General features: G+C 38.5%; 1 protein-coding gene across 7 annotated transcripts in view; it reads left to right on the top strand.

Annotated features, from left to right (window-relative positions):
- Positions 1 to 25,018, top strand: part of LEPR (leptin receptor) — a 93,856-nt gene that overhangs the window by 22,170 nt on the left and 46,668 nt on the right. For 3 of the 7 annotated variants that reach the window (XM_021093488.1, XM_021093489.1, XM_021093493.1), the window contains exons 3-7: positions 5,614 to 5,742; positions 7,177 to 7,252; positions 12,713 to 13,042; positions 14,919 to 15,042; positions 22,215 to 22,423. In XM_021093488.1, the coding sequence (XP_020949147.1) occupies positions 7,213 to 7,252; positions 12,713 to 13,042; positions 14,919 to 15,042; positions 22,215 to 22,423 (703 nt within the window). In that variant the 5' untranslated portion in view covers positions 5,614 to 5,742; positions 7,177 to 7,212. 7 annotated transcript variants of the gene reach the window in all.

Here is a 25,018-nt window from a genome sequence, read left to right as displayed (position 1 = left end):
ATGTTCCTATTATGCTGAAGACTTCCTTCATGTCTTAGTTGTGTCTCCCTTCAGTATGGCTGTTAAGTGAAGAAATAAGAATGTGAATTCTGTGTGTTGGGCATTATCGGCATCTGGCAGGCTTCATTTTAGGCACTTTGGTAAGGAGCTGCCATTTATGCTGAAGGCCTGTCCCCTTAAGTGTGAGGATGTGTAAGGGCTTGACCATGTTGGTCCAAGACTGTACTAGAAGTCCGAGTTCTCCTCAAATAATGTCTCTTTCCTCCTCTTTATCATATGGAAGTATAAAGGACAATTATTTATTCTCTTTGGCCATTGGACACATTGGAATACTTTGCTTGTGTTTGGGGAATTCTCCACATTCAAATCTGTGTTTTCCCAAGTTTTCTGGCTATCTGCACATAGACCGTGAGCTGGGCTTTCCCAATTAGAGATGCTCGTGCCAGATTTTAGATCAGAAGTGTGGGACATGAAGAGCATCTGAACTCGGAGAACTCAGAGGTAGTGGGCATTGTGGTTTCAGTCAGCCTACAGTGTCCTGGCGTGGCGTCAGAGCTGTCTTTTCTAGAGCAATTCCACTGTAGATTTTGGGTGTGGTTTTTGGCCATGTGCTTTACCGATGGGGTTCGCTGACAGGCCTTGCTGATGCTCTGTGAGGTACTCCATCTGTAATAAGTTCTTGTCGACTGAAAAAAATGCACAATGTGAGGGTTGGGAATTAGGTTTTATTGGGGGCAGGATGAGGACTGTGGCCCGGGAGACAGCTTCTTGGATAGCTCTGAAGAACTGCTCTGAAGATTTGGGTGTGTGTGTGTGTGTGTGTGTAAATATGTGACTTTGGTGAAGCAGGCTCCATGCAATCAAGCACGCATTTTGACAGAGGGTTGCTGCTAGTCACGAGGAGCTGAAGTCTCCATGAATGTTTTTAGTGCTTTTCTGGATATGAGAAGATTCAAGAAATTGGGCTGATCAACTCTTCTCCTGAAAATATCTAATTATCTGAAACTATTTTGCTAGTTTTTCCCAGAGCACAGAGTGTCTCATTCTTGACCTCTGTCCTGAACTTGTTTTAGGGTGTGTCGAAGATGGGTGACTGCAATGGCTAATGATTTCATTCCAGATGGCAAGTGACAGTTTTCAGTTGGCACTACTTAAACTCACCAGAGTTGGTTTTGGTTGTAAACCTCTCCTCTGACAATTAGAGGAGCGAAATTTGGCTGTTTATGAGGTGAGAAAGAAGTCAGACATGACATATACAGACCAAACCATTCAACATACAGGATTTCTCCAAGACTCTTTCCTCATTGCTGCCTGCACCTTACTCAGATATCCTCGGTAGATACTCCCTTCATTCTGCTTCATCAGTCTTTGCTTCATCTTCCATAAATTTGTTTAAATCTCCATCTTTTTTTTTTCTTTTTGTTGCTGCTGGCCCCCTCATTCTCCGTTTTAAGTGGGTCGACTTTACTGTAACTCAAAAGGTGTCTCAAGAAGAAGAGAATAACAGTTTGTTTAGTTTGCCATTTTGACTCTGAAATCCCATGGCACTTTATTCATACTGGTACTGTAGTACTTTGTCTTGTAAAAAACTGGTAAAATAATGTTATGGCTTAAAGTAAATGATAATTACTTCTTAATGTCTATCTTTCTACCTGTGTAACAACTTATATTTTACCAAATATTCAGTTAATATTTATTTATTTATTTATTTATTTATTTGCTTTTTAGGGCCACACCTGTGGCATATCGAGGTTCCCAGGCTAGGGGTCGAATTGGAGCTACAGCTGCCGGCCTGCACCACAGCCACAGCAACATCAGATCAGACCCGCATCTGCGACCTACACCACAGCTCACGGGAACACCAGATGATTAGCTCACTGAGTGAGGCCAGGGATCGAACCTGCAACCTCATGGTTTCTAGTCGGATTCGTTTCCGCTGAGCCACGATGGGAACTCCATATTCAGTTAATATTTAAATGGATTGATTTACATATAAATTTTAAGTTTCTTATAGGTAAGATCCTATTTCTGACTCAGCTGTGTTAACTTTGTTACCTAGATCTATAAACCATAACTTATTACTCTAATTTCAAGGAATTAGTTTGCAGCAAAAACAATTAGAGTAATATCAGGAATTAAAGTACTTGAAATTATGTTTTAAGAGGGACAAATGCTTATACCAGAATAATGGAAAACGTTTATTTTTTAATTAAAAAATAATTTAAGCCTGCAACAGCTACTTGATGGGAATAACATGATCGATTTCCATCCTACATGAAGAAATGAAAGTAAACATACTTAAAATGATGCGGTATTAGAAATAGACCAGGCTATATTTGTTAATTTTTGACACTTCTAAAAGTGCTAAAATAGTGTTTTTCACTTATATTTAAATAAAATGCTTCAATACTGTTATTTAAATGAAAGATACATGCAGAAAGTAAAAGCAAAAATAGCGGCAGATGGAGCTCATTGTGTTTGTTCATCAGAGCAACGGAATTGACAGAATTGCTTTTCTTCCTCATAAACTTTTCTACAAACCTAGAGACTTTTTGAGATCATTGGAGCAAGTTGTAATTAATTTCCTTTCTGCCCAACCACTCATTCAAGCGCTAATTGAGACTATTCTATTTATAATTAAGTAGAATTTGATACATAAAAAAACACGAAAAATTCTCTGCAATAGATGTTAAACGTTCTGATAATGTAATTCTGTGGAATGAAGATTTTGTTTTTTCCTTTTGTTTAAAGTTTAGTAATAACTGAAGAGCTAATGCTATGTTTAATATGCTTGCTGTGTTTGGTATATTATGCAAATTGAATTAGTGTCTGTACATCCTCTTGTCATGGATGTAGCATTTATTTAATTAGTTAGTTAGTTTGCTTTTTAGGGCCGCACCCACAGCATATGGAGGTTCCCAGGCTAAGGGTCTATTTGGAGCTGCAGCTGCCACAGCCACAGCCACAGCAATGCCAGATCCGAGCCGCATCTGCGACCTATACCACAGCTCACTGCAACATCAGATCCTTAACCTGCTGAGAGAGGCCAGGGATCGAACCCACAATCTCGTGGTTCCTAGTCAGATTCGTTTTTGCTCCGTCACGATGGGAACTCCGGGATGTAGCATTTGGAACAGACTATGAGTGAATCTTTATTTACTGTATTAAAGATTTCTTCAGATATTTAAGGGAAGAGACACATTACTTCCTTTAACTATCAACATAAAATGACTACGTTTCTGGAGAAATAATAGGCAATATTATCTCAAGCTCCCCATAGCTTGTTGTCTATCAGTGACTCAATTCGTAGAGCTACAGTTATAGAGGAATATGACCTCCATTTATCTACATTAGGAATTCTTAATCTGGGAGCTTTGGTTAAATTTCAGAGAGTTTATTAACCTCTTGAAATTATAGCCCTAATTTTATTTTTATTTATTTATTTAATTATTTATTTATTTTTTGTCTTTTTGTCTTTTTAGGGCTGCACCCACGGCATATGGAGGTTCCCAGGGTTCCCAGGCTGGGGATCTAATCGGAGCTGTTGCTGCCAGCCTATGCCACAGCCACAGCAACGCCAGATCCGAGCCACCTCTGCGACCTACACCACAGCTCATGGCAACGCTGGATCCTTAACCCACTGAGCGAGGCCAGGGATGGAACCTGCAATCTCATAGTTCCTAGTTGGATTCGTTAACCACTGAACCATGACCGGAACTCCCTACAGCTCTAATTTTAGATGTATGTGACTCTTCTTGCCAGTTGGTACATTGCCCTCACCAAATTCTCAACAAGGTCAATGATCCGAAAATAGTTAAAAATCACCATTCTGAAATTCTCCCTGGTATTAAGACAGATTCTCAAAGAGCTGTATCTGTATCTTTTATTTATTTATTATTTTGGGCCACGCCTATGGCATGTGGAGGTTCTTGGGCCAGGGATGGAACCTGTGCCACACCAGTGACCAGAGCCATAGCAGTGGCAACACTGGATCCTTAAGCTGCTGAGCCACCATGGAACTCCTCTACAATGCCTTTTTAAAGATTGCTTTTGTTCAGTTTTATTTTGGTGTGATATCACCAGTCTTTTTCAAAGAATATTTCAAGAAAGAGTCAGATCTTGCTACTCATTTATTCATTCATTCACTTAATATACGTGGAGCACCTTCTGTTTGAGGGGCAGGCTTCTATGTGTGAAGGATATTATGAAAAGGAAAGAGTATAAAAAACCAACAAAAAACTCTTGGTCTAGTGGAGCTTATATTCGAGCAGGAAGAGTTAGAAAACAAATAATAAAAATAAGTCATATTCATGTTAGCTGCTGTTAAGTAATAGGGAGAAAAAAATTAAGCGACAGAGCAGGCATGTCATACGGGGTGGGGAAGGAGTTGGAATTTTAGGTAGACTGGCCAGGTAAGGCTCCTCAGAGAAGGTGCCTCCAGCAAAGGGCCAAGCAGTGGTTGATGAGGTCGGAGGGGCAGTAGAGATCCAGGACCTTGTAGTTTTGCACAGGACTTGCTTGGACTTTTACTCTGAGTGTCTGAGTGAAAAGGCAAGCACCGCAGTGTTTTGGAAAAGAGAGATACGGTCTGACCCATATGACTCCTCTGGCTGCTGCTTTGAGAATAGACTGAATTGGGGAGCAAGGGTTGCAGCCAGGGGACCAGTTAGGAGGCCCTTCTGATCGTCCAAGGAAGAGGCAATGGTGGCTTAGAGCAGGGTGTTGACAGAGTAGGGGATGAAAAGCTGTTGAAATTTGAAATTTCCATGAAACTCTTGTGCTATTAGGATGTTTACGGGGATGTTACTTGTTATCTTCTGAAGTTACTCAGGCAAAATTTCTTTCTGTTCTTAGTGTTGAGATTATTCATACGTTCCCCCCAAGCTGTTGGATTTCATTTTATTTTAAGTACTCTGAATTTATAATTGAACAGTTGGACCGTAAAGAGGCTTAAAACAAATTAATAACTGATCCTTAGGAGGTAAATTTGAATTAATGGTGTTTTGTATATTATACTTATTTTGGTCACCTCATTAATTTTCCCTTTGCTTATTATTTTCCTCACAGTTTTAGATTTCTGTCATTTTTCCCTATTGCGTTTTTGTAAACTTCCTTATATTCCTTTCTGGTAAAATTTAGAGAGAATATAAATATTTCTTTCTTTGTGTCTGTGTATCATCTTTCACAGTCTCTTCAGTGGTACAGCTATGCCTGCTTCACACTTGTGATTGCTTCTCTGTTATATCAGCATGAAATCTCACCTCAAGAATTTAGACCATAAGAATAGTTTACGTTTGCATGGAACATTAAATAAAAGAATGATTTTCTTGTGCAAGGAAGAACAATATGATCTATTTGATCACTTGACTCGGCAGATCAGTTGAGTTACAAGTTGAGTCAAATCAGTTGTTGGACTGAGTCACTAAGTCACTAGGGGTTCAACTGAAACACTTCAGTGATATGTTGTATCTATGACACATTCTGATTATAAAATTGCCCTTGGGTTTATTTTATGAGAAAATACTGTATTAGAAATGGTATAAAAACTGGGAGGAATTTGCACACATTTCATACTCTTTGATAATGACGATTCCAAACCGAACTGATTTCTAGAAATCCTAAAGAAACCTTGTGATGTCAAGTGTGTAGAAAACCAAAATCATGATGAGAAACTCAGTCTGACAGACGAATTTACCAGACTACCGAAAGGTCATCCTCATTCCTTTTCTTCCTAAGAGTCATGTAAGTTGAAAACTCAACAAACATGTTTTTCTGTTTACTCATCTCACACGCTACCAGTTCTCAGCTATGACTTGTGAGTATTTCACTCAATACTTTGTAACATGCTTTGTGATCAAGCTCTGTTTTCTGTTTTAAACTGAAGTCTCTCAGAATCATAGGCAGCTTTGAAAGGGACTGCAGAGCTCATCCTTCAGTCCGATTTGTAGATGAGGAAACTGAGGTCTGGAGGGTTGACATCCGAGCCCTACAACTGATTAGTCCAAGAGCCTTGTTTGGTACCCAAGACTCCTGACACCTAATTCAGGGCTTTTCCACCCAGATTAATTTTCATGTAGTGAACGGAATCCCTAATATGAGATAATTAAAAAAGACTGGTACATCAAGTCTTTAGTGTTTCATTACAAATCTAAGCCCAATATGTTAAAATTATATTACCACTAGAATTTATGATACAGTAGAACAAATAATCTTATTCATAATATATTTCAGGAGTTCCCATCGTGGTGCAGCGGAAACAAATCCGACTAGGAACCATGAGGTCGCGGGTTCCATCCCTGGCCTCACTCAGCGGGTTAAGGACCCGGCGTTGCCGTGAGCTGTGATATAGGTTGCAGATGTGGCTCGGATCTGGCATTGCTGTGGCTGTGGTGTAGGCCAGCAGCTGTAGCTCTGAGGAGACCCCTAGCCTGGGAACCTCCATATGCCGCCAGTGTGGCCCTAAAAAGCAAAAAAAAAAAAAAAGCTAAAAAAAATCTTATTGATTATATATTTCAAATTGCGTAAAATTCACTGGAAAGTTTCTCTGAAGTCATCCCTCTCATCTGCATATATGAAGTCATCAGATTTTCCCTTCGATTATTGATAACTCACCAATGGGAATGTTACCTCATTGGCAAGTGAACAGGGGGTTTCGGAAAGCATGTTGGAAAATTTCCTCCTCTTTATTTGAAATCAGTAGGCAGTTTCATTACCTATACCATAATCGTTTGGCTTTGTAGATCACAGTAAAGATAAAGGCTTTAGGAAACAAGAGAAGTTTAAGGACTGAGGACAAAAAATAAAGACTGTAAAACTAATAATGCTAGGTCAGCTATACATATTTCGTTAACCTCGTGAGTACTTCTGTTTAGGTAAAAATCCAATCTCACCCTGTGATGCCTGTCCTGGTTTGTCATGTCATAAAGGAACATTGACAGTTTTTGACTAAGCCATGTATGAAAAATAACTTATATTTTAACTAAGTAAAATAGCATTGCATGAAATGAATCTGCAACTTACATTGTTACCTTAATGTGAAATGCTGATATTGATCCAGAGTATTACAGAGGATTAACATTTGAAGAATTATTAATTGTAGTCTTTTTCCTTATATATTTTCCACAGACAGCTTATATATATGTCAATTTTTTTTTTATGTGTGTGTATTTGTTTTAGATTTACTCTTTTTCTGGTGTACTTCTCTGAAGTAAGATGATTTGTCCAAAGTTCTCTGTGGCTTTGTTACATTGGGGTAAGTTATTTGCTTTTTAAATGTCCATATATGAGGTAGAGATTTTGCCCTTAGAGATACTGTTTCCTTTAAATGGCTAACCGCATGTCCTGTTTCGGTTAGGAAATTCTTTTGCCTATGGTTAAAAATGCAAATTAAATGAAAATGTAAGTGTGAAAATGGAAACTCTTCCCAGCTTCCTGGAAAACGTCTGAAATATATCCTTCCAGAAACATAAGACACGCGAACACACACACACACACACACACACACACACGCACACACTCATACCTCTGGTTGAAATTTAGAATTGGTCTATATGTTTTGCATTTTTCTTTTTTCCCCTTAACAGTTTTTCAATTTATTGTCACAACTTTTCTTGTCAGTGTTTACTGATGTACTTATTTATTTAATGGTTGCATGACAATGAACAGTTCGAATGTACTTTAAAATCATTAATTTATTTGAACAATTCTTCATTGGTAGATATTTCTTTTTCTGTTAACAAATGATGCTGCGTTGAAATTTGTATACACAGGAGTTCCCGTTGTGGCTAGCAATTAACCAGCCCAACTAGGTTCCATGAGGACATGGGTTCGATCTCTGGTCTTGCTCAGTGGATTAAGGGTCTGGCATTGCTGTGAGCTGTGACTCTGATCCCGCATTGCTGTGGCTGTGGCTTCGATTAGACCCCTAGCCTGGGAAGCTCCATATGCCATGGGTGTAGCCTTAAAAAGCCAAAAGCCAAAAGCCAAAAGCCAAAAAAAAAAAGTATTCATACACCTCTTTGTTTTGGGAGAGTATTTCTATAGATTAATTCCTGGAGGGAAATTTCTGTGTTAAGTAGTAAACGTATGCTTGAATTTCATTGATACTGTGAAATCTCCATAAGTTCTGTGCCATTTGCAGTTCCAACATGAGTATACGAGTAGTATTCCATTGCATTCCTGCCAAAGACGCATATTATCTATCATTCTTTTACCTTTTTGCCTGTCAGATAAGCAAACTATGACATTTCATTTTAATTTTATTTGGTTATTTGTGAGATTGAGCACTGTTTATTGAGCACATCCATTTTTTATGTGATTTTCTAATTCGCATACTTTGACCATTTTGTTGTTGGATTTTATTAGTCTTAGTTGATTTTTAGAACTTTGTAACGTGTAGATATTTTTTTTTTTAAAGGATTTTATTTTATTTTTATTTGTCTTTTTGCTATTTCTTTGGGCGGCTCCCGCGGCATTTGGAGGTTCCCAGGCTAGGGGTCTAATCGGAGCTGTAGCCACTGGCCTACGCCAGAGCCACAGCAACGCAGGATCCGAGCCGCGTCTGCAACCTACACCACAGCTCACGGCAACGCCAGATCGTTAACCCACTGAGCAAGGGCAGGGACCGAACCCGCAACCTCATGGTTCCTAGTTGGATTCGTTAACCACTGCGCCACGACGGGAACTCCTGTAACGTGTAGATATTTAGCTCTGTATAGTCAACGTTCTCTGGGGAACCTGAAGATAGGATTATATATGTCTATAATCAAGTTTATTTATTTATTTTTAATTAATTAAAATTTTTTTTTTAGGGCTGCACCCGCGGCATATGGAGGTTCCCAGGCTAGGGGTCCAATCAGAGCCACAGCTGCCGGCCTATACCATAGCCATAGCAACGCGGGATCTGAGCTGAGTCTGCAAACTACACCACAGCTCACGGCAATGCTGGATCCTTAACCCACTGATCAAGGCCAGGGATTGAACCCGAAACCTCATGGTTCCAAGTCAGATTCCTTTCTGCTGTGCCATGATGGGCACTCCAGAATGAGGTTTATTATAAGAAATTGGCTCATATGACTGTGGAGTCTGAGAAGTCCTGAAATTTGCAATTGGCCAGCTGGAGACCCAGGAGAGTTGAAGCTGATGGTGCATCAGCTCTTGTCCAAACACTGGCCAGGTTGAGACCCAGGAGGTGTGAAGTTTCAGCTTGAATCCAAAGGAAGGAGAAGACTGATGTCCCAGTTCAAGCCAGTCAAACAGCAGGGGTTCGCTCTGTCTCTTTGTTCTGTTTAGGTTTTGATTTCATTGGCTGAGGCCCATGCCCCTTATTGCCCTCCCCCCACTGCCCCCCACCAGGAAGGGCAGTCTACTTTGCTCAGTCTGCTGATTCAGATGTTAATCTCATCCAGGAACTACCTCACAGACTCACCCAGAATAATGTCTGACCAAACATCTGAACACTTCTTGGGCCTGGTGAAGTTGACACAGAACGTTAACCATTGCAAGCCCTAAGAATTTATTATGTGTTGCAGATTTTTTCTCCTAGCCCATCATTTGTGTTTTAGCTTTGTTTTCTTCTACAGTATAGAAAATTTATAGCTACACGTTAACACAGATACATAGTTGGAAACAAGATACAGTAACATTTAAATACTTTTACTTAGTAAATGCAGCATAATTAATTTACAAATATGTATATCAGATGATAGTAAAAACTTTAATTTTTGGTATCAAGGAGCAGTTTACTTGATGATAACATTTAAAGTAAATGGTTATGGTACGTAATAACAGATTTATTCCAAAATGGGAGGGAAATGTCATTTTAAATGGTATTCCCCATTATGAGTCTGGTAAACAATAAGATAATGTTATAAGGGGATATTATCAAGAGATGGTGTGTTTTTTTGGGAATTCCCACCTCAAATACCTCCAGAAGAATGCTTAAGAGAAAGAAAGCTTATAGACATCTTTTAAAATCCTGTTGCTTTTTAAATTTCTGTGAAAGCCTTTGTTTGAAAGTAGTCATACAATGCCAATGACTTTCGAGTATTTAGTTGAAGAGCTTAGATTTGAAATATGCTGGTTCACTTATTCTTGGATTGTTTTCAATAGTAAATACTCTAGTGCTGCATGAGCCAAGGTTGGATGAGTCTGTAAATGCGGTGGAGCTCCATAAAGATAGGGCCAACTCTAAGTTATGTGCAGATTTTCCATTGCTCAGAAGGTCATTACCCCTAGCCCCTGCATTGAACTAGTCTCTCTTGTTTCTTATAGCATTCTAGAGATATTCTGATTTTTTAACAAAATTCAGTCTTCTAATTTTGGTTGTGTTTCAAGTTTTTGCAATTAAAGTCAAGCTATTTTTAACAAAACTCATTTTCTGTAGCAACCATTACCCGTGTGTCAATTAGTTCTGAACATTTCTTTGGCTACTCTGATCATTAAAGGTGCTCCTAGGAGCCTTCCTATGATTCTTCCTGGTTGTCCATTCTGTTCTTTGTCATTATAGCCTTCTATGTATTTACAGAAAATATCCAGAATAATGTCACAGGTTTCAGAAAAACTCTACTACAAGGGACCCTCAAAGAGTAGTAACATTCTCTCTTACGTTCTCTGTCTAATTTTTATTAGGCTCCACCCATGTTAATGTTTCACATTGACTTTCCAAAAGGCTTGTGGTTTGGTTAGGTTTTTCGAATCAGAAGAGGTCCAGGGCCTTGATATATAACCTCTAATAGGATGATAACAGATATCAGATGATAACATGATAAAATATGCCTTCAGAGGAAAACGCTGGACTCCTTGCTCTTTAGGGTTCACTTGGAGGGGAAGAAATATCATTTGCAAAGGAAGCATGTAAACAAAATAGAATCATCTTTTGATTAAACTGATTCACTAGCTACTATGTCTGTGATACTCATTACATTTTAAATTTCAAATACTTCTTTGAGGGTTTTAGGCTAATTTCAGTTAAGTTACACATATTTAACCTGTACGGATTAGTACATTTGACATATATCCTCATGAAACTATCACCGCAATGACAATAGCAAACATAGCCATCACCTCCAAAAGTTTCCTTGTGTCCCTTTTTAGTTCATCCCTCGATGAGGATTCACTTTTGGCGATGTTGTAATATCTACTTGTTATCGCTATGGGAAATAGAGTGTTAGTCATGTCTATAATTTTTGCATCTGATTCATATTTATATTAAGTGATATTTATGGAAAATTCTGGGACCCAAATTGGTAACAGCCGTTAAGTATTGGAATATTTTTACATGTATTACATTTATAATTTAGAATAATAATTTTGTGAATTGATTTTTTAAAATTTCTATCTTCTGGAGTTCCTGTCATGGTGCAGCAGAAATGAATCTGACTAGGAACCATGAGGTTTCAGGTCTGTCCCTGGCCTCGCTCAGTGGGTTAAGGATCCGGCATTGCTGTGAGCTGTGGTGTAGGTCACAGACCTGGCTTGGATCTGGTGTTGCTGTGGCTGTGGCTGGCAGCTGTAGCTCCGATTCCACCCCTGGACTGGGAACCTCCATATGCTGTGGGTGCGGCCCTAAAAAGCAAAAACAAAACAAAACAAAACAAAAAACCCCAACTATTTTCTTACATTTTTACATTTACCGTAATCCTTCCAAAGTCTCATTCCATACAAATCCACGCAAAATTCTCAAAATTCTCATTCTGCATTACTTTGTATATGAGGCAAACCAGCTGTTGGATCATTAGGATAACCTGCAAAAGAGAGAATTTAGGAAAATTACTTATTTTATTTTCAAATAATTCCTTACCAAAAAACAATAATCACTTTTAGGTTTTTTTGGGGGGTACATGATTATAAAATTGTTCTTAATTTTATGTCTCAGAAGTGATAATTGTCTTTAATCAGCAGTGGAAGTTTCCTGTAAGAAGTCTGTCATTGCGCATCTGTTTTTGGAGAATGCGTTAAGGACATGTCTTATATGATGTCATATATCTGGAGGATCATGGCAGATTCAGGAGGTCACCCAGCTGTCCTGATGTTGAAGACAACTCTTTCTAAAAGCTCTCAGTGAAAGCAGTGTTAACATTTTGGTGTTATTCTCATTAAGACATGTTAAGACATCACTTTCATATTTGCTTATATAATTGCACATGCAGATACTTACCATTTATTCTGTAAGTTCATTAGAATATTTTTTAGAAAAGGAAATTGAAATATTTAGCTATATAATTTCCTTTCATTAAAATATAAATATGAGGCTTTCCCTGGTGGCTCAGTGGGTTAAGGACCTGATGTTGTCACTACTATGGCTCAAGTCACTGCTGGGGCATGAGTTTGATCCCTGGTCCTGGAAATTCCACATGCTGTGCATGTGGCCATATATATATGTATGTATGTGTATATATATACACTCACATACATGTATATATATATATGTGAGTGTATATATATATTTATGATGTCAAATTAATGGGGAAAATAAAATGTGAATTTCTAAAAAGGGGTGCTAAAGAGTGGCATTATCTCTAAGGGTATATGCTCCCTCTTAAGTATAACACTTTGGACAATGGAAGAGCTTTGTATTAGGCACTGTTTGAGCACTTGGAAAGTTAAATAATTATTGTTGAAGACTGCATGTTTTAATCTTAGATACTTCCTATTTATGTCTTAGTCAAAATGATTAATTGCTTTTCTATGTGTCTTTTAAATGTCCTAACAGAATTTATTTATGTGATAACTGCATTTGACTTGGCATATCCAATTACTCCTTGGAAATTTAAGTTGTCTTGCATGCCACCAAATACAACATATGACTTCCTCTTGCCTGCTGGAATCTCAAAGAACACTTCAACTTTGAATGGACATGATGAGGCAGTTGTTGAAATGGAACTTAATTCAAGTGGTACCTACTTATCAAACTTATCTTCTAAAACAACTTTCCACTGTTGCTTTTGGAGTGAGGAAGATAAAAACTGCTCTGTACATGCAGACAACATTGCAGGGAAGGCATTTGTTTCAGCAGTAAATTCCTTAGTTTTTCAACAAACAGGTAAGTATTTTAATATTCCAAGCATTAGCTGTTACTTAACTGTATTGAACAAAATGTTTTCATTCTCTGAAACTTTTGTGAAATAGATGCCTGTATGGATATGATTCTGAGCACACATCATCATTTGATATTACTAATAAAATTGAGAATCATCATGTGACCAAACTAATGAGTCCCCAGTTATTTTATATCCCATAAAACGAAAAGAAAAATGTCATTAAGGAACTTTTTAATCTTAGAAAACATTTCTTGTAGTCTTCTAAATTGGCTTTAAAGTAGAAAAAGTACACCTTATTTTTGTTAAAAAGGTAAATATCGACTGGCAGATAGGACTGTTGAATTAGTTGAATTTTAAGGCAAATATGGTATCACTCAGTAATCATTACATAGATATTTTAAATAAAGGTTTTTTGGTTGTTATTTAAGTATAATACATACTGAATGTAGCTAGTGTAGTTAATAATTTTGCATCTGGAAATCTAAGCAACAAATTATTTCCAAGCCTTCCGGAGAAGCTAAATCAGACAGAGACAGTTGACTTGCCTCTACAAAGAGACCTATAGTATGAAAGTAAAGGTGTACATAAATATAGCATTCCTGTGGAGGATTAATCAGAATTTCTCAATCTCAACACTATTGACATTTTAGGCCAGATAATTCTTGGATGCGGGGGCAGCGGGGTGGGCTGTTCTGTGCATGGTAGGATGTTTTGAAACATTCCTGGCTTCTACCCACTTACCTGCAATACTGTAATACTCACTCCTCAGTTGGAATGATCAAAACATCTCCAGACTTTGCCAGATGTCCCGTGGAGGGCCAGTTCTCCCCTGGTCGAGCCCCACTGATGAGATGGAAGGAACACGCAGTTTGCTGAATGTGCAAAATAAAATCAGAGTTTTAATACAAGTTAGAAGTAACAACTCCCAGTGTCTCCCACTGAGTCTATGGACATTTAATTTTAAACGAAGCACTTTTTAAATCTGTAAGGCAACGTAGCCATTCCAATGATTATCAAATATATTAAGGATGAACTTAAAATATTAGGGTCCTTGTGATGAGCCTAGAAATGATCAAAAAACTTTTATCAGTTATCAAGGGAAATAATTACAATGCCACAGATTTTAATTTTATATATAAGGATAGGTTAATAGCTAGTTATTTTTAAGTTTTTGTAACTGAAATTACTAAGTTAAGTGGTGGTTACGGAGGATTTTCATTTAATATTCTGCCATGTAGGCTGTTTAGGGCTCAATATGTGAAGTCCGCACTAGCTAGAAATCCTTCAGATGGGGATTTTTAAGTGTTGCTTAAAGATAGTACTGTCTTGAGTTAGTTATAATTTCCAACTGTTGCTATGATTGCCTTTGTGAATTATAAATTACCAAGAATATATTATTATCAGGTGAGTTTTTCAATGTGCAGTGAAGTATATGCTCATCAGTTGTGTGTGGGGCCTATAATATTACAAATAACGAGAATTTAAGACAGACATCTTAGTTCCAATATGAATCCCCATGCCTTTATTATTTAAAGCAGACACATAAATATTGCCCCAAATTTGCTTGTACCTTGGTATTTCCTGCTCTCTCAGCTCTTGGAAAGTGAGGATGAGCTGAGCCAGTGAGTTTTGGGGTCTTTTGCTCTGTTTAAGTGGTTCAAGATTAAAAAAAAAAAAAAGTTTGAGAAACAATCGTATTTATTCTCTTACTTTCCAAAAATGGAAACTGAAGGCCAAAGGGAATAGCTGACTTGGGCAAACACGCACTACCAGTTAGAGCCTGCATCAGAACACTGATAAATTTAATTTAGCTCTTCTCTTTCACTGAGTTGTTCAGAATGTTTTTTTCAGATTTAATTTAGTTTATTTTTAATTCAGGTGCAAACTGGAACATACAGTGCTGGATGAAAGAGGACTTGAAATTATTCATCTGTTATATGGAGTCATTATTTAAGAATCCTTTCAAGAATTATGACCTTAAAGTTCATCTTTTATATGTTCTGTAAGTACCAAATAAATAATTTTGGACTTTTCCATGACACAATTTTTTTGAAATGCAAGAGCTTCCATGTACAGAAATGGATTCTGAAAGCTCCTCTATCCCTACATTTCCTTTTTTTTTTTTTTTTGTCTTTTTGCCTTTTCTAGGGCTGCTCCCACGGCATATGGAGGTTCCTAGGCTAGGGGTCGAATCGGAGCTGCAGCTGCCACCCTACACCAGAGCCACAGCAACGCAGGATCCAAGCTGCGTCTGTGACCTATACCACTGCTCATGGCAACTCCGGATCCTTAACCCACTGAGCAAGGCCAGGAACGAACCTGCCACCTCACGGTTCCTAGTCGGATTTGTTAACCACTGCGCCACGGCAGGAACTCCCATTTCCTTTTATATCTATGTACATTTCTATGTTTTTTGTACAACCTTCTTCTTTATTAGGGTTCTTCTTTTCTCCTATTGGTTCTGCTCATAAGACATTGCAGATATGGATGGGCATATATTCTAAAAGAAGTGTGGGAATTCTCTGGTGGCCTAGTGGGTTAGGGATCTGGCATTGTCAGTGTTGTGGCTCAGATCTCTGCTATGGTGAGGGTTCAGTCTTTGGCAGGGGACTTCGACATGCCATGGACACAGCCAAAAAGTAAATAAAATAAAATAAGATGTGAACTCCATTCAAGGATCTTAGATATTTGAGTGGAGGAAGGGATATTTCAGGTGGATGTTTCTCTCATGTTTGATCTTTTTATTATCTTAAAAATGTAAGTGCTTAGTATTTACTTGTGTTAGACAGAGAGCCAAATGGTGCTTTCAAACAGTCATACACTTATAGCTCTAACAGCTAATATGTCACTCAGGTTTTTTAACAATTCCAGTGATAGTACTTACCATTTCTATTTGAATTTTAACTTTCCAAAATTCTTTCTTGTCTATTATTTTATTTCGTGCTTAAGGAGAATGTGACTCACCTCCCACAGATCATACAGTTGAGATCACACAATTAAGAGGAAATGTGCTAGACCCTGTCCATCTAAAGGTGAATAGAGACAGAAGGTAGAATGATGGCTACCAGGGACCAGAGAACTCTAATGAAGAGCTCTTGTTTAAATGGATACAGAGTTTCTTTTTATTTATTTATTTATAGTTGTAAAAATAGATACAGAGTTTCAGTTTTGGAAGAAATAGTTCTGAAGTTGGATGGTGGGGATGATGATCCCTCAATGTGTATGTATTTAATGTCACTTAACTGTACTTTTTATTTATCTTATTTTATTTTATTTTATTTTATTTTGCTTTTTAGAGCCGCACCCAAAGCACATGGAAATTCCCAGGCTAGAAGTTGAATTGGAGCTCTAGCTGCCAGTCTACACCACAGCCACAGCAAGGCCAGATCTGAGCCATGTCTGTGACCTACACCACAGCTCTTGGCAACGCTGGATCCTTAACCCACTGAGCAAGGCCAGGGATCGAGCCTGCATTCTCATGGATCCTAGTTGGGTTTGTTAAATTGATGAGCCACAAAGGGAACTCCCATGAACTGTACATTTAAAATGGTAAATGTTGTATATATTTTACTACAATGAAAATGTTTTAAGAAACTCAAAGATGTAAAAAAAATAAATAAAGTTATGATCTCTGCCCTGGAGCCACTCCCAGGCTGGGGGTTGGGAAGGATATGTACAGATATGTATAAAGATAGGGCTGTCAGTTTTAGTGGTTACTGGTGTGTACTTGGCAGGCACACAAATGGGAGCATGGGAGCACACCATTGGTGTGAGAGCCTTAGATAGGGATACCTAGTGAAGCTGGTGGGACAAGAGAGGAGCAGAGGTTTCCTAAGGAAGGAGACAGCTATGTTGAGTCTTTAAGGGGGAATCTGAGCTAATAACAAAAATAGGTGGGCAGGTAGCATTGAGAAGCATATCAGCATCACCTGGAAACTTTTTAGAAATTTAAATTTGATAGCTCCATCCCAGAACTAGAATCAGAAATTTTGCGGGTAGGGCCCATCAATCCAGGCTTTATCAAGCCCTTTAAGTGAGTCTGATGGTTTGAGATATTCTGGTATAAAGGTGAATATGACACATTTTAGAAGAAAATATGCATAGTTGGTACCATCCTCATTTTTGTGCTGACTATCAGACTGTAGTTGAAATTTATAACTTATGTTAGGTTGCTGAACTAATTCTTAAAGTCACCCTGCAGGAGTATCCCCAATAGGGTGGCCCTGCTGTCACATCGGGACCTTGAATGTCTCTGTGATAATTGCCGCCTCTAACGCTGCTCACTAGATGAATCCTAATCAGGGGTCTGCTCACCAGATGAATCTAGAAGCCCCTGCTTCTTTAAGAGTTGAGTTACTGATTGGGAGTGTCTGGTGAGAATGGTCCTAGCTGCCAGTGTTTCAGCCTAGTAGATTTTCCGGGCCGATGCGGGGCAGCCAGAAAGATGAATGTCCACAGCAGAAATACCTGGGCTATAAATTTCTAGAAGTCCTGAAGCCTAGCTGAGGTTGGAAAGTGGGGAAAGTGGAGGAATAATGGGCAGTGCACAGCCAAAGGTGGACATCTCAAGAATGGAAAACAATGAGCTTGTTTCTAATCTGTAGAAAATGACCCTGCAGGGAGAGAAAAGTTGAAGATATGATGGAAGGGGCCCCACTGGAAATACATGACAAAGAGTGAAGAGTTGAATAGGCAAGTTCCAGAAAAAGCACAGATGAAGGGTTGGTCTTGAAATGAAAGAGGCTCACCTCAGCTTCTGAGTGTTGAGAGAAGAAGGGAGCTGCGGTGGTGGGTGAAGGTATATTGGACATCTCGGGCAGAAAGTTTCCTGCTTTATTCACCAAAATAGGTTTTAGCTCAGAGAAAAGAATTCCTTTACAATGTACATGCTTATGATAACTTAAAACTTTGGATGGTGACTGAAATCTCACTAGATGCCTATTCGAGAGAATTTTAAGTATTATCGGTGGACTAGGGCAATATGCTCAGTTTTAAAGCTCTGTGACCATGTGTAAGGATTTACATTTTATAGAGTATAGGCCTTAGTTATGCCTGGAGGTCTGCATTTTTTTAAAAAGATATTTTATATGAATATATCAGAGCATTACAAAATTGCATAGTAAATTAGCTACAACTAAGAATTTGAGGAGTTCCCATCGTGGCTCAGTGGTTAACGATTCTGACTAGGAACCATGAGGTTGCAGGTTCGATCCCTGGCCTTACTCAGTGGGTTAAGGATCCGGCGTTGCTGTGAGCTGTGGTGTAGGTCACTGATGCAGCTCGGATCCCATGTTGCTGTGGCTCCGGTGTAGGCCATCGGCTGCAGCTCTGATTAGACCCCTAGCTTGGGAACCTCCATATGCAGTGGATGTGGCCCTAGAGAAGACAAAAAAAAAAAAAAAAAAAGAATTTGAAGTTCATTTTAGTCAGCTAGTAGTCATTGGTCTGTTCATATAAATGGTAGGATGTAGAAAAAAGAAAATTATGGTAAACTAGATTTTTCAACTTGCTCATACGATTAATTTAGCAGATTCTTTTGATACACTTTTATTTAAAATTTTTTCAAATTAAATTTAATTTTTTTATGGCTGTACCCACAGCATCTGAAAGTTGCTGGGCTAGGGATTGAATCCCAGTTGCAGCTGTGACCTACACCAAAGCTGCAGCAATGCCAGATCCTTTAACCCACCGTGCCAGGCTGGGGATCGAACCTGCACTTCCGCAGTGACCCCAGCCACTGCAGTTGGATTCTTTATTCACTGCACCACAGCAGGAACTCTGACCTTTTATTTTGAACTCAGGTTTCTAATTTTTTTTTTTTTTCTTTTTAGGGACACACCTGTGGCATATGGAAGTTCCCAGCTAGGGGTTGAATTGGAGCAGTAGCAGCTGGCCTACACGACAGCCACAGCAACACCAGATCTGAGCTGCATCTACAACCTATGCCACAGCTTAGGGCAATGCTGGATCCTTAACCCACTGAGCAAGGCCAGGGATCAAACCCGTATCCTCGTGGATATTCGTCAGGTTCTTAATCTGCTGTGCCACAGGGGAAATCCTCTAAAACTATTAATAGGGACAAATCTGTCATAATTGCCTGCAGTTTGAGAAACATTTTCTTTTTTTTTTTTCTTACCACTTTCATTGTTCTCTTCATTGTATGATTTGCTTAATATCTCCATTTTACTAATTGGCGCATGCTATTTCAGTGTTAAATTTCATTTTTGTGTGCATCTTTGGGCAGTATATCTCCAAATAATTTAAATAAGACTCTTCAGATCAGAAGGAAGAGATGGCCAATATATAACAAATGAAAACTTCCATGAAAGAGAAAATCCATAATAATGGTTACCGTAGAAAAGTTTAAAATCAAAACAATCTTCTTATACCTTAGAGAATTTATGAGAGAAATCTTTCAAAGGCTTTCCTGTGTAAAGAAGTATATATTTAAAAGCAACTAAAACCTCATGTTTATAAGGGATTTAAAGCCCTATATCCATGTCCCTTAAGGGAAAGTATTGTTTGAGCTCAGATACTAATTTGAGCCGTTACCTCACAGGCTGTACAGAGACAGGTATATTTGGCCTGTGGTTTGTAGTTTCCTCACCTCTATTTAGAACATTTGAAAATTAGTTTTAGATGGATGCTTAGAGTTTCATGATGGGGTTTGAGAAATTACTGAATGGAGATTTTTTAAAAAAAATCCACAAATTATGAATTTCTACTATATATTATATGGTAAGTATACTATATAATATATCATCACTGTATATATTCATTATCATGAATATATAATATTTATTTTCTTTTCCTTGTATGTATTGAAATTATAAAGAAAATGAAATTGAGGTTGATTAAATAGAACACAACAGTGAAGTAGGAGAGAAACCACAGAGTTAATCTACTTGGTAATCAGTCCTATTCTACAAATATCCACTGTATTTAGGAAAAGATGGCAGTGGTAAGACCATCTAAAGGAAGACAGTGAAATTCTAACTTTTTGTTTTAAAAAAGAAAAGTGTCCGTAAAATTTCCCAACCTTTAAAAATACATCTTGTTTTCTGTTCAGTTCTATTTTTGCCTTAAGTTTGGGAGTTCTTCAGTCAAAGCATAATACAAGTTGCAAGCATATTTCTGACATAAACTATCACAATTTACTTAATTTGTTCCATACTCCTTTGATAAAAGCTTTTATTTTAATATTTGAAAAACATAAAAGGCATGGCGTGATATTTTAAAAAAAATCACATTTCATTGTTTTTGTTTAAAGATTTAGTGAAGTTGAAAGTGCTAAGTCATTCCACCTCCAATTCATAATGGTATTTTATGGGTAGATAACACTTAAAGTTGTGAACAATACTTGTATGTAATTATCTTGGGTATTCACAGCAACCTTATAAAGAGAGATGGTGCAGACATTTTCTCTGGTTTACTGATTAAGGAAACTGAAGCTCACAAAGATGAACTTACTTGTCTATGGTCTTATGGCTCAGAAGCAAACAGAAAAACCTGGTTTTAGGTTTTAGGTCTCAAGGTAAATTTAGTGTGCTTCTTAAAATGATATTCTCCCTTCCACTGTGCCTAGGAGATTGCTTTGCACATAAAACATCTATAAATGTTGTTTCCTGACTAATTTCTTTTAGGACTAAAGGAATCCTGAAGTCTTGTTCAGGAAACTTGAAAATCTGTCATAATTCAACACATTTCATACTAGTGGGGAGTGTGTGGAAAGGTTAGGGTCCATTTCTCTCATGTTGTGTTTATACCTGAATGCTCATTCATAGGCTAGTTAGTGTAGTTTCTTTCTTTCTCTCTTTCTTTCTTTCTTTCTTTTTTTTTGTCTTTTTGTCTTTTTCTAGGGCCGCTCCCTCGGCATATGGCGGTTCCCAGGCTAGGGGTCTTCACCAGAGCCACAGCAATGGGAGATCCGAGCCTCATCTGCAACCTACACCAGAGCCACAGCAATGGGAGATCCGAGCCTCATCTGCAACCTACACCACAGCTCACGGCAATGCAGGATCCTTAACCCACTGAGCAAGGCCGGGATCGAACCCGCAACCTCATGGTTCCTAGTCAGATTCGTTAGCCACTGAGCCACGACAGGAACTCCATAGTTAGTATAGTTTCTAAAGCAACACCGTCTCCACATTGAATTTTTAATTAATTAGTATATTTACTTTTACAGTTTTTTCCTTCCTCAAGAACTAGGAGACTTCTGAAGGCAGTGATCATGCCTAAATATTTGTACTCTCTCCCTATCCCCAAGTTCTTTAAAAAGCATGGAGTGGTTTGGATAGGAGGCAGCATGTGCTTATGGACAGCATGGGGGTAACTCAAGCAAGATGGGAAAATGAGGCATAGATGCTACCCCACCTTGACTTCCACCCTAAAGTCTTCTCATTACACCAAGACTTAGCCCCTCCCTAGGATGAGGCGTATTAAAAGACCCAAAACTAGTAAGTCACACATAACAACTCTGTGTCATACATTTTATTTCTACCGATGTTATAAACCCCACATTCCATGATTATTATTTTTCCTCTAATCAGTCAATAAATATTTGCCATTTTAGTTTAATTTCTTTGTGTGGAACCAGACCTCCACTTACTATCATTTTCTTGTTGCCTGAAGGACTTCCTTTGGCTTATTTTTTTTTGCTTTTTAGGGCCGCACCTGTGGCATATGGAGGTTCCCAGGCTAGGGATCTAATTGGAGCTATAGCTGCTGGCCTACGCCATAGCCACAGCAACGCCAGATCCTTAACCCATTGAATGAGGCCAGGGATGGAACCTGCAACCTCATGGTTCCCAGTCAGATTTGTTTCCGCTGCACCACGAAGGGAACTCCTACCATTTTTTTTTTTTTTTAAATAATGCAGGCCTGTTTTATTTTGAAAGATGTTTTTACTGGACAGTGGACTTAGGACTGCAATTTTCCTTTCCTTTTAGGACTTCACATTTGCCTCACTGTCTTCTTGCTTCTGTTATTTCTGATGGCTAACCTCCTTTAACTCTTAACTTTGTATCCCTGTGGTAGTATATCTCTTTTTCTAGATGTTCTTTAAGCTGGGTGTCCAGAAGAGCTTATGTCAATTTGGATTTTGTGCCCTACGTTCTAAATCTATCCAGTGCTGTCCCATCTATGTTAATACTTGGCTCTTCTTTTTTCATATAGGCTCGAAGTGTTAGAAGGATCACCTCTGCTCCCCCAGAAAGGTAGTTTTCAGAGCGTTCAATGCAACTGCAGTGCTCGTGAATGTTGTGAATGCCATGTGCCTGTGTCGGCAGCCAAACTCAACTACACCCTTCTTATGTATTTGAAAATCACATCTGGTGGAGCAGTTTTTCACTCACCTCTCATGTCAGTTCAGCCCATAAACGTTGGTAAGTTGTGCATAGAAAAAGTACTAGATCTAAACATCAGTCACACAAACAGGTTGAAAACTGCTTACAACATTTTTCACTCGCTCGTCTCACGTTGACCAACCCTGTAAGGATGGTCAGCGTTGTTCTAGGGAATCTTCAGGGCAGCTTCTGGAAGGATTCAACAGAAGTATAGATGTCTCTGCCCCTGTAATTTAAATTCTTTTTGAAAACAGTTTGAGTCATTTAAATCCTGGATTGATCTAATGGATATGTATTGCCTGGTTATTTTTCACATCTGGGACACCTATGTCTGAAAATAATTAAAAGCTTGTTTTTAACCTGAATTTATGCTTTCAATGAATCTTTCTTAGATGCTCATGGGTGTCAGCCCCTGATCCTGGGACTGGAGAAACAGTGGTGAATGAGACAGGACAGGGGCTGACCGCAGTGGGCAGAGAGAAACAGTGAACAAGTAAACGAATGATTTGCTGTCCCTTTGAGAAGAAAAACTCAAATCATAGGCAAGGGCCCATATTTTTGGTGCAAATAGTCTTTGACTTGAATATGTGATTACATATATTCAGTGCATTCAATTACATTGTGCCATGTGAGTAATATAGACGAATGTTAAACTACTTAATGTATTAACTCAGTTTGGTATGTGTATGTGAAAGTATACATTACCTGTGATGTATAATTTAACAATGTTACTGTTTTACATTGGCATATCCTGAAACAACTATATGCAGACTCTTTATATAGGCATCTCTGCATCATTGTTTTTGGCCTCATTGGAGCCACTTTTCTAGGCATTTGATACAGTTTTCCGCACAACTTCATTTTCACTTGTTTTTCAGTTACTGAGGGTATAGAATTTTTTGAATATGCATATGACATCATATTTACCAGTAGGACTTTTAAATACCTTGTCCTCTAGGGATATGTTTTTGATCCCCACAACTTAATTATAATAATAACCAATTTAGTCATCGCATTATACCACAGGGAAAAAACACAAAATCTGTAAAATAGCATCATCCTCTCCTTTATAAAACCAGTTCTGTGAGCTGATGTTTAGAAGCATTTAGAGCCAGCACTGAATTAAATTTTGTTTTTAATTTTTGTTTTTTCGTACTGCATCCATGGCATGTGGAAGTTCTCTCCTTAACCCACTGCATCATGAGGGAACTCCTAAATTGTTTTTAAAAGTAAAGTAGTTAAGAGAAGGTGCTATGATACTTAATAAGAACCTTAAAAAGAATTTTGTCTTATTTCAGACAGAGTCCTTGTATTTGGATATGTGTGATACTATCTAAAAATTGTAAGTGCGTGAAAGAAAAAAGTTGTGTGATGAACAGTGTTAGGTGTAGAGGCTATTGTTTTAGCTATGGAGATCCTGTTTCAGGAGATAGCATTTAAGCTGAAAGAAAAAGAGATAGCCATGCCAAAATCCAGAACAAAAAGTGCTCCAAGATGGAATAGGCTTGGAAGTTGGAAGAACCAAAGACAAGACCCTTGTGCCTGCAGTGAAATGTAGTCAGAGAGTCATCGGGGTCCAGGTCGTACCATGGGCCAGGTTACAGAGTTTGGATTTTAGTCTAATTGCAGTGGGACCTTTTGAACCAGGAATATGATGTGGTCAGGGACGGTATATGGGTGTGCGGGTGCCCACGTGCATGTGTTTAAAATGTTTGCTGCAAGTGAAAAAGGAAATTGATGGGGAAGGGAGGAGGGATAATTGCCACAGTGGAAGCAGAGGAATCAGATAGGAGCTGTTGGAATTGTCCAGTTGGTTTAGGGCTGTTGCAGTGGAGAAGTAAAGAAATGATCAAGCTTGGGATCTATTTGGGAGATGGTGCTGACCGAACGTTCTAACGGATTGGGTGTGGAGTGTGAATGGAGCCTAGGCATTTAGGCTTGCATTTGGCAAAGGGTGGTGCCTTGGTCAGAGTAGTAGTGAGAAGGAAGACCTGAACGGAATAGGTTGGCTAGGAAAATGGGATGCAAAGTGGAAAGAATGAGTAATGCCAGATCTTTGGAGGGATTTTACTCTGGAAGAAGCAGCTGAAGGTAGGGTCTGAGACTGGGTACAAAGGGGCCCCACGGAAATATTTATTTTTAGATTTCTACTGTTAAGGCATATATGAATGCGAGTAGGAAGTGTAAAAAGGTTTATGATTTTAGGATTTCATTTCTGTTTGGTGTCTTTGTTTTGTTTTCTATCTTTTCGGTCATGAGAACTCAGTGAATTTCATCTGTTGTTTCTAGACTTTAGTGTTCAGCTATCCCCTCTTTAAATTAACCAAAATTTGGAGTTCCCACTGTGGAGCAGTGGGTTAGGAATCCAACTGCAGCAGCTTGGGTCACTTCAGAGGCACGTATTTGATCCCTGGCCTGGAGCAGTGGGTGAAAGGATCTGGTGTGCAGCTGTGGTGTGGGTTGCAGCTGCAGCTCAGGTTTATTCCCTGGCCTGGGAACTTCCATATGCCATGGGTGTGGCTGTAAAAATAAATAAATAAATAAATAAATAAAGTAACCAAAATTTGTAATATGTCACATAAAGTAAAAAGTTCATTAATTTTGATTCAAGGAAAAGAAGTAAAACTACGACTC

The sequence above is a fragment of the Sus scrofa genome, chromosome 6, assembly GCF_000003025.6.
Source record: "Sus scrofa isolate TJ Tabasco breed Duroc chromosome 6, Sscrofa11.1, whole genome shotgun sequence".
NCBI lineage: Eukaryota > Metazoa > Chordata > Mammalia > Artiodactyla > Suidae > Sus > Sus scrofa.
The sequence above is the reverse complement of the archived record's forward strand: the minus strand, read 5'-3'. Positions and strand labels throughout refer to the sequence as shown.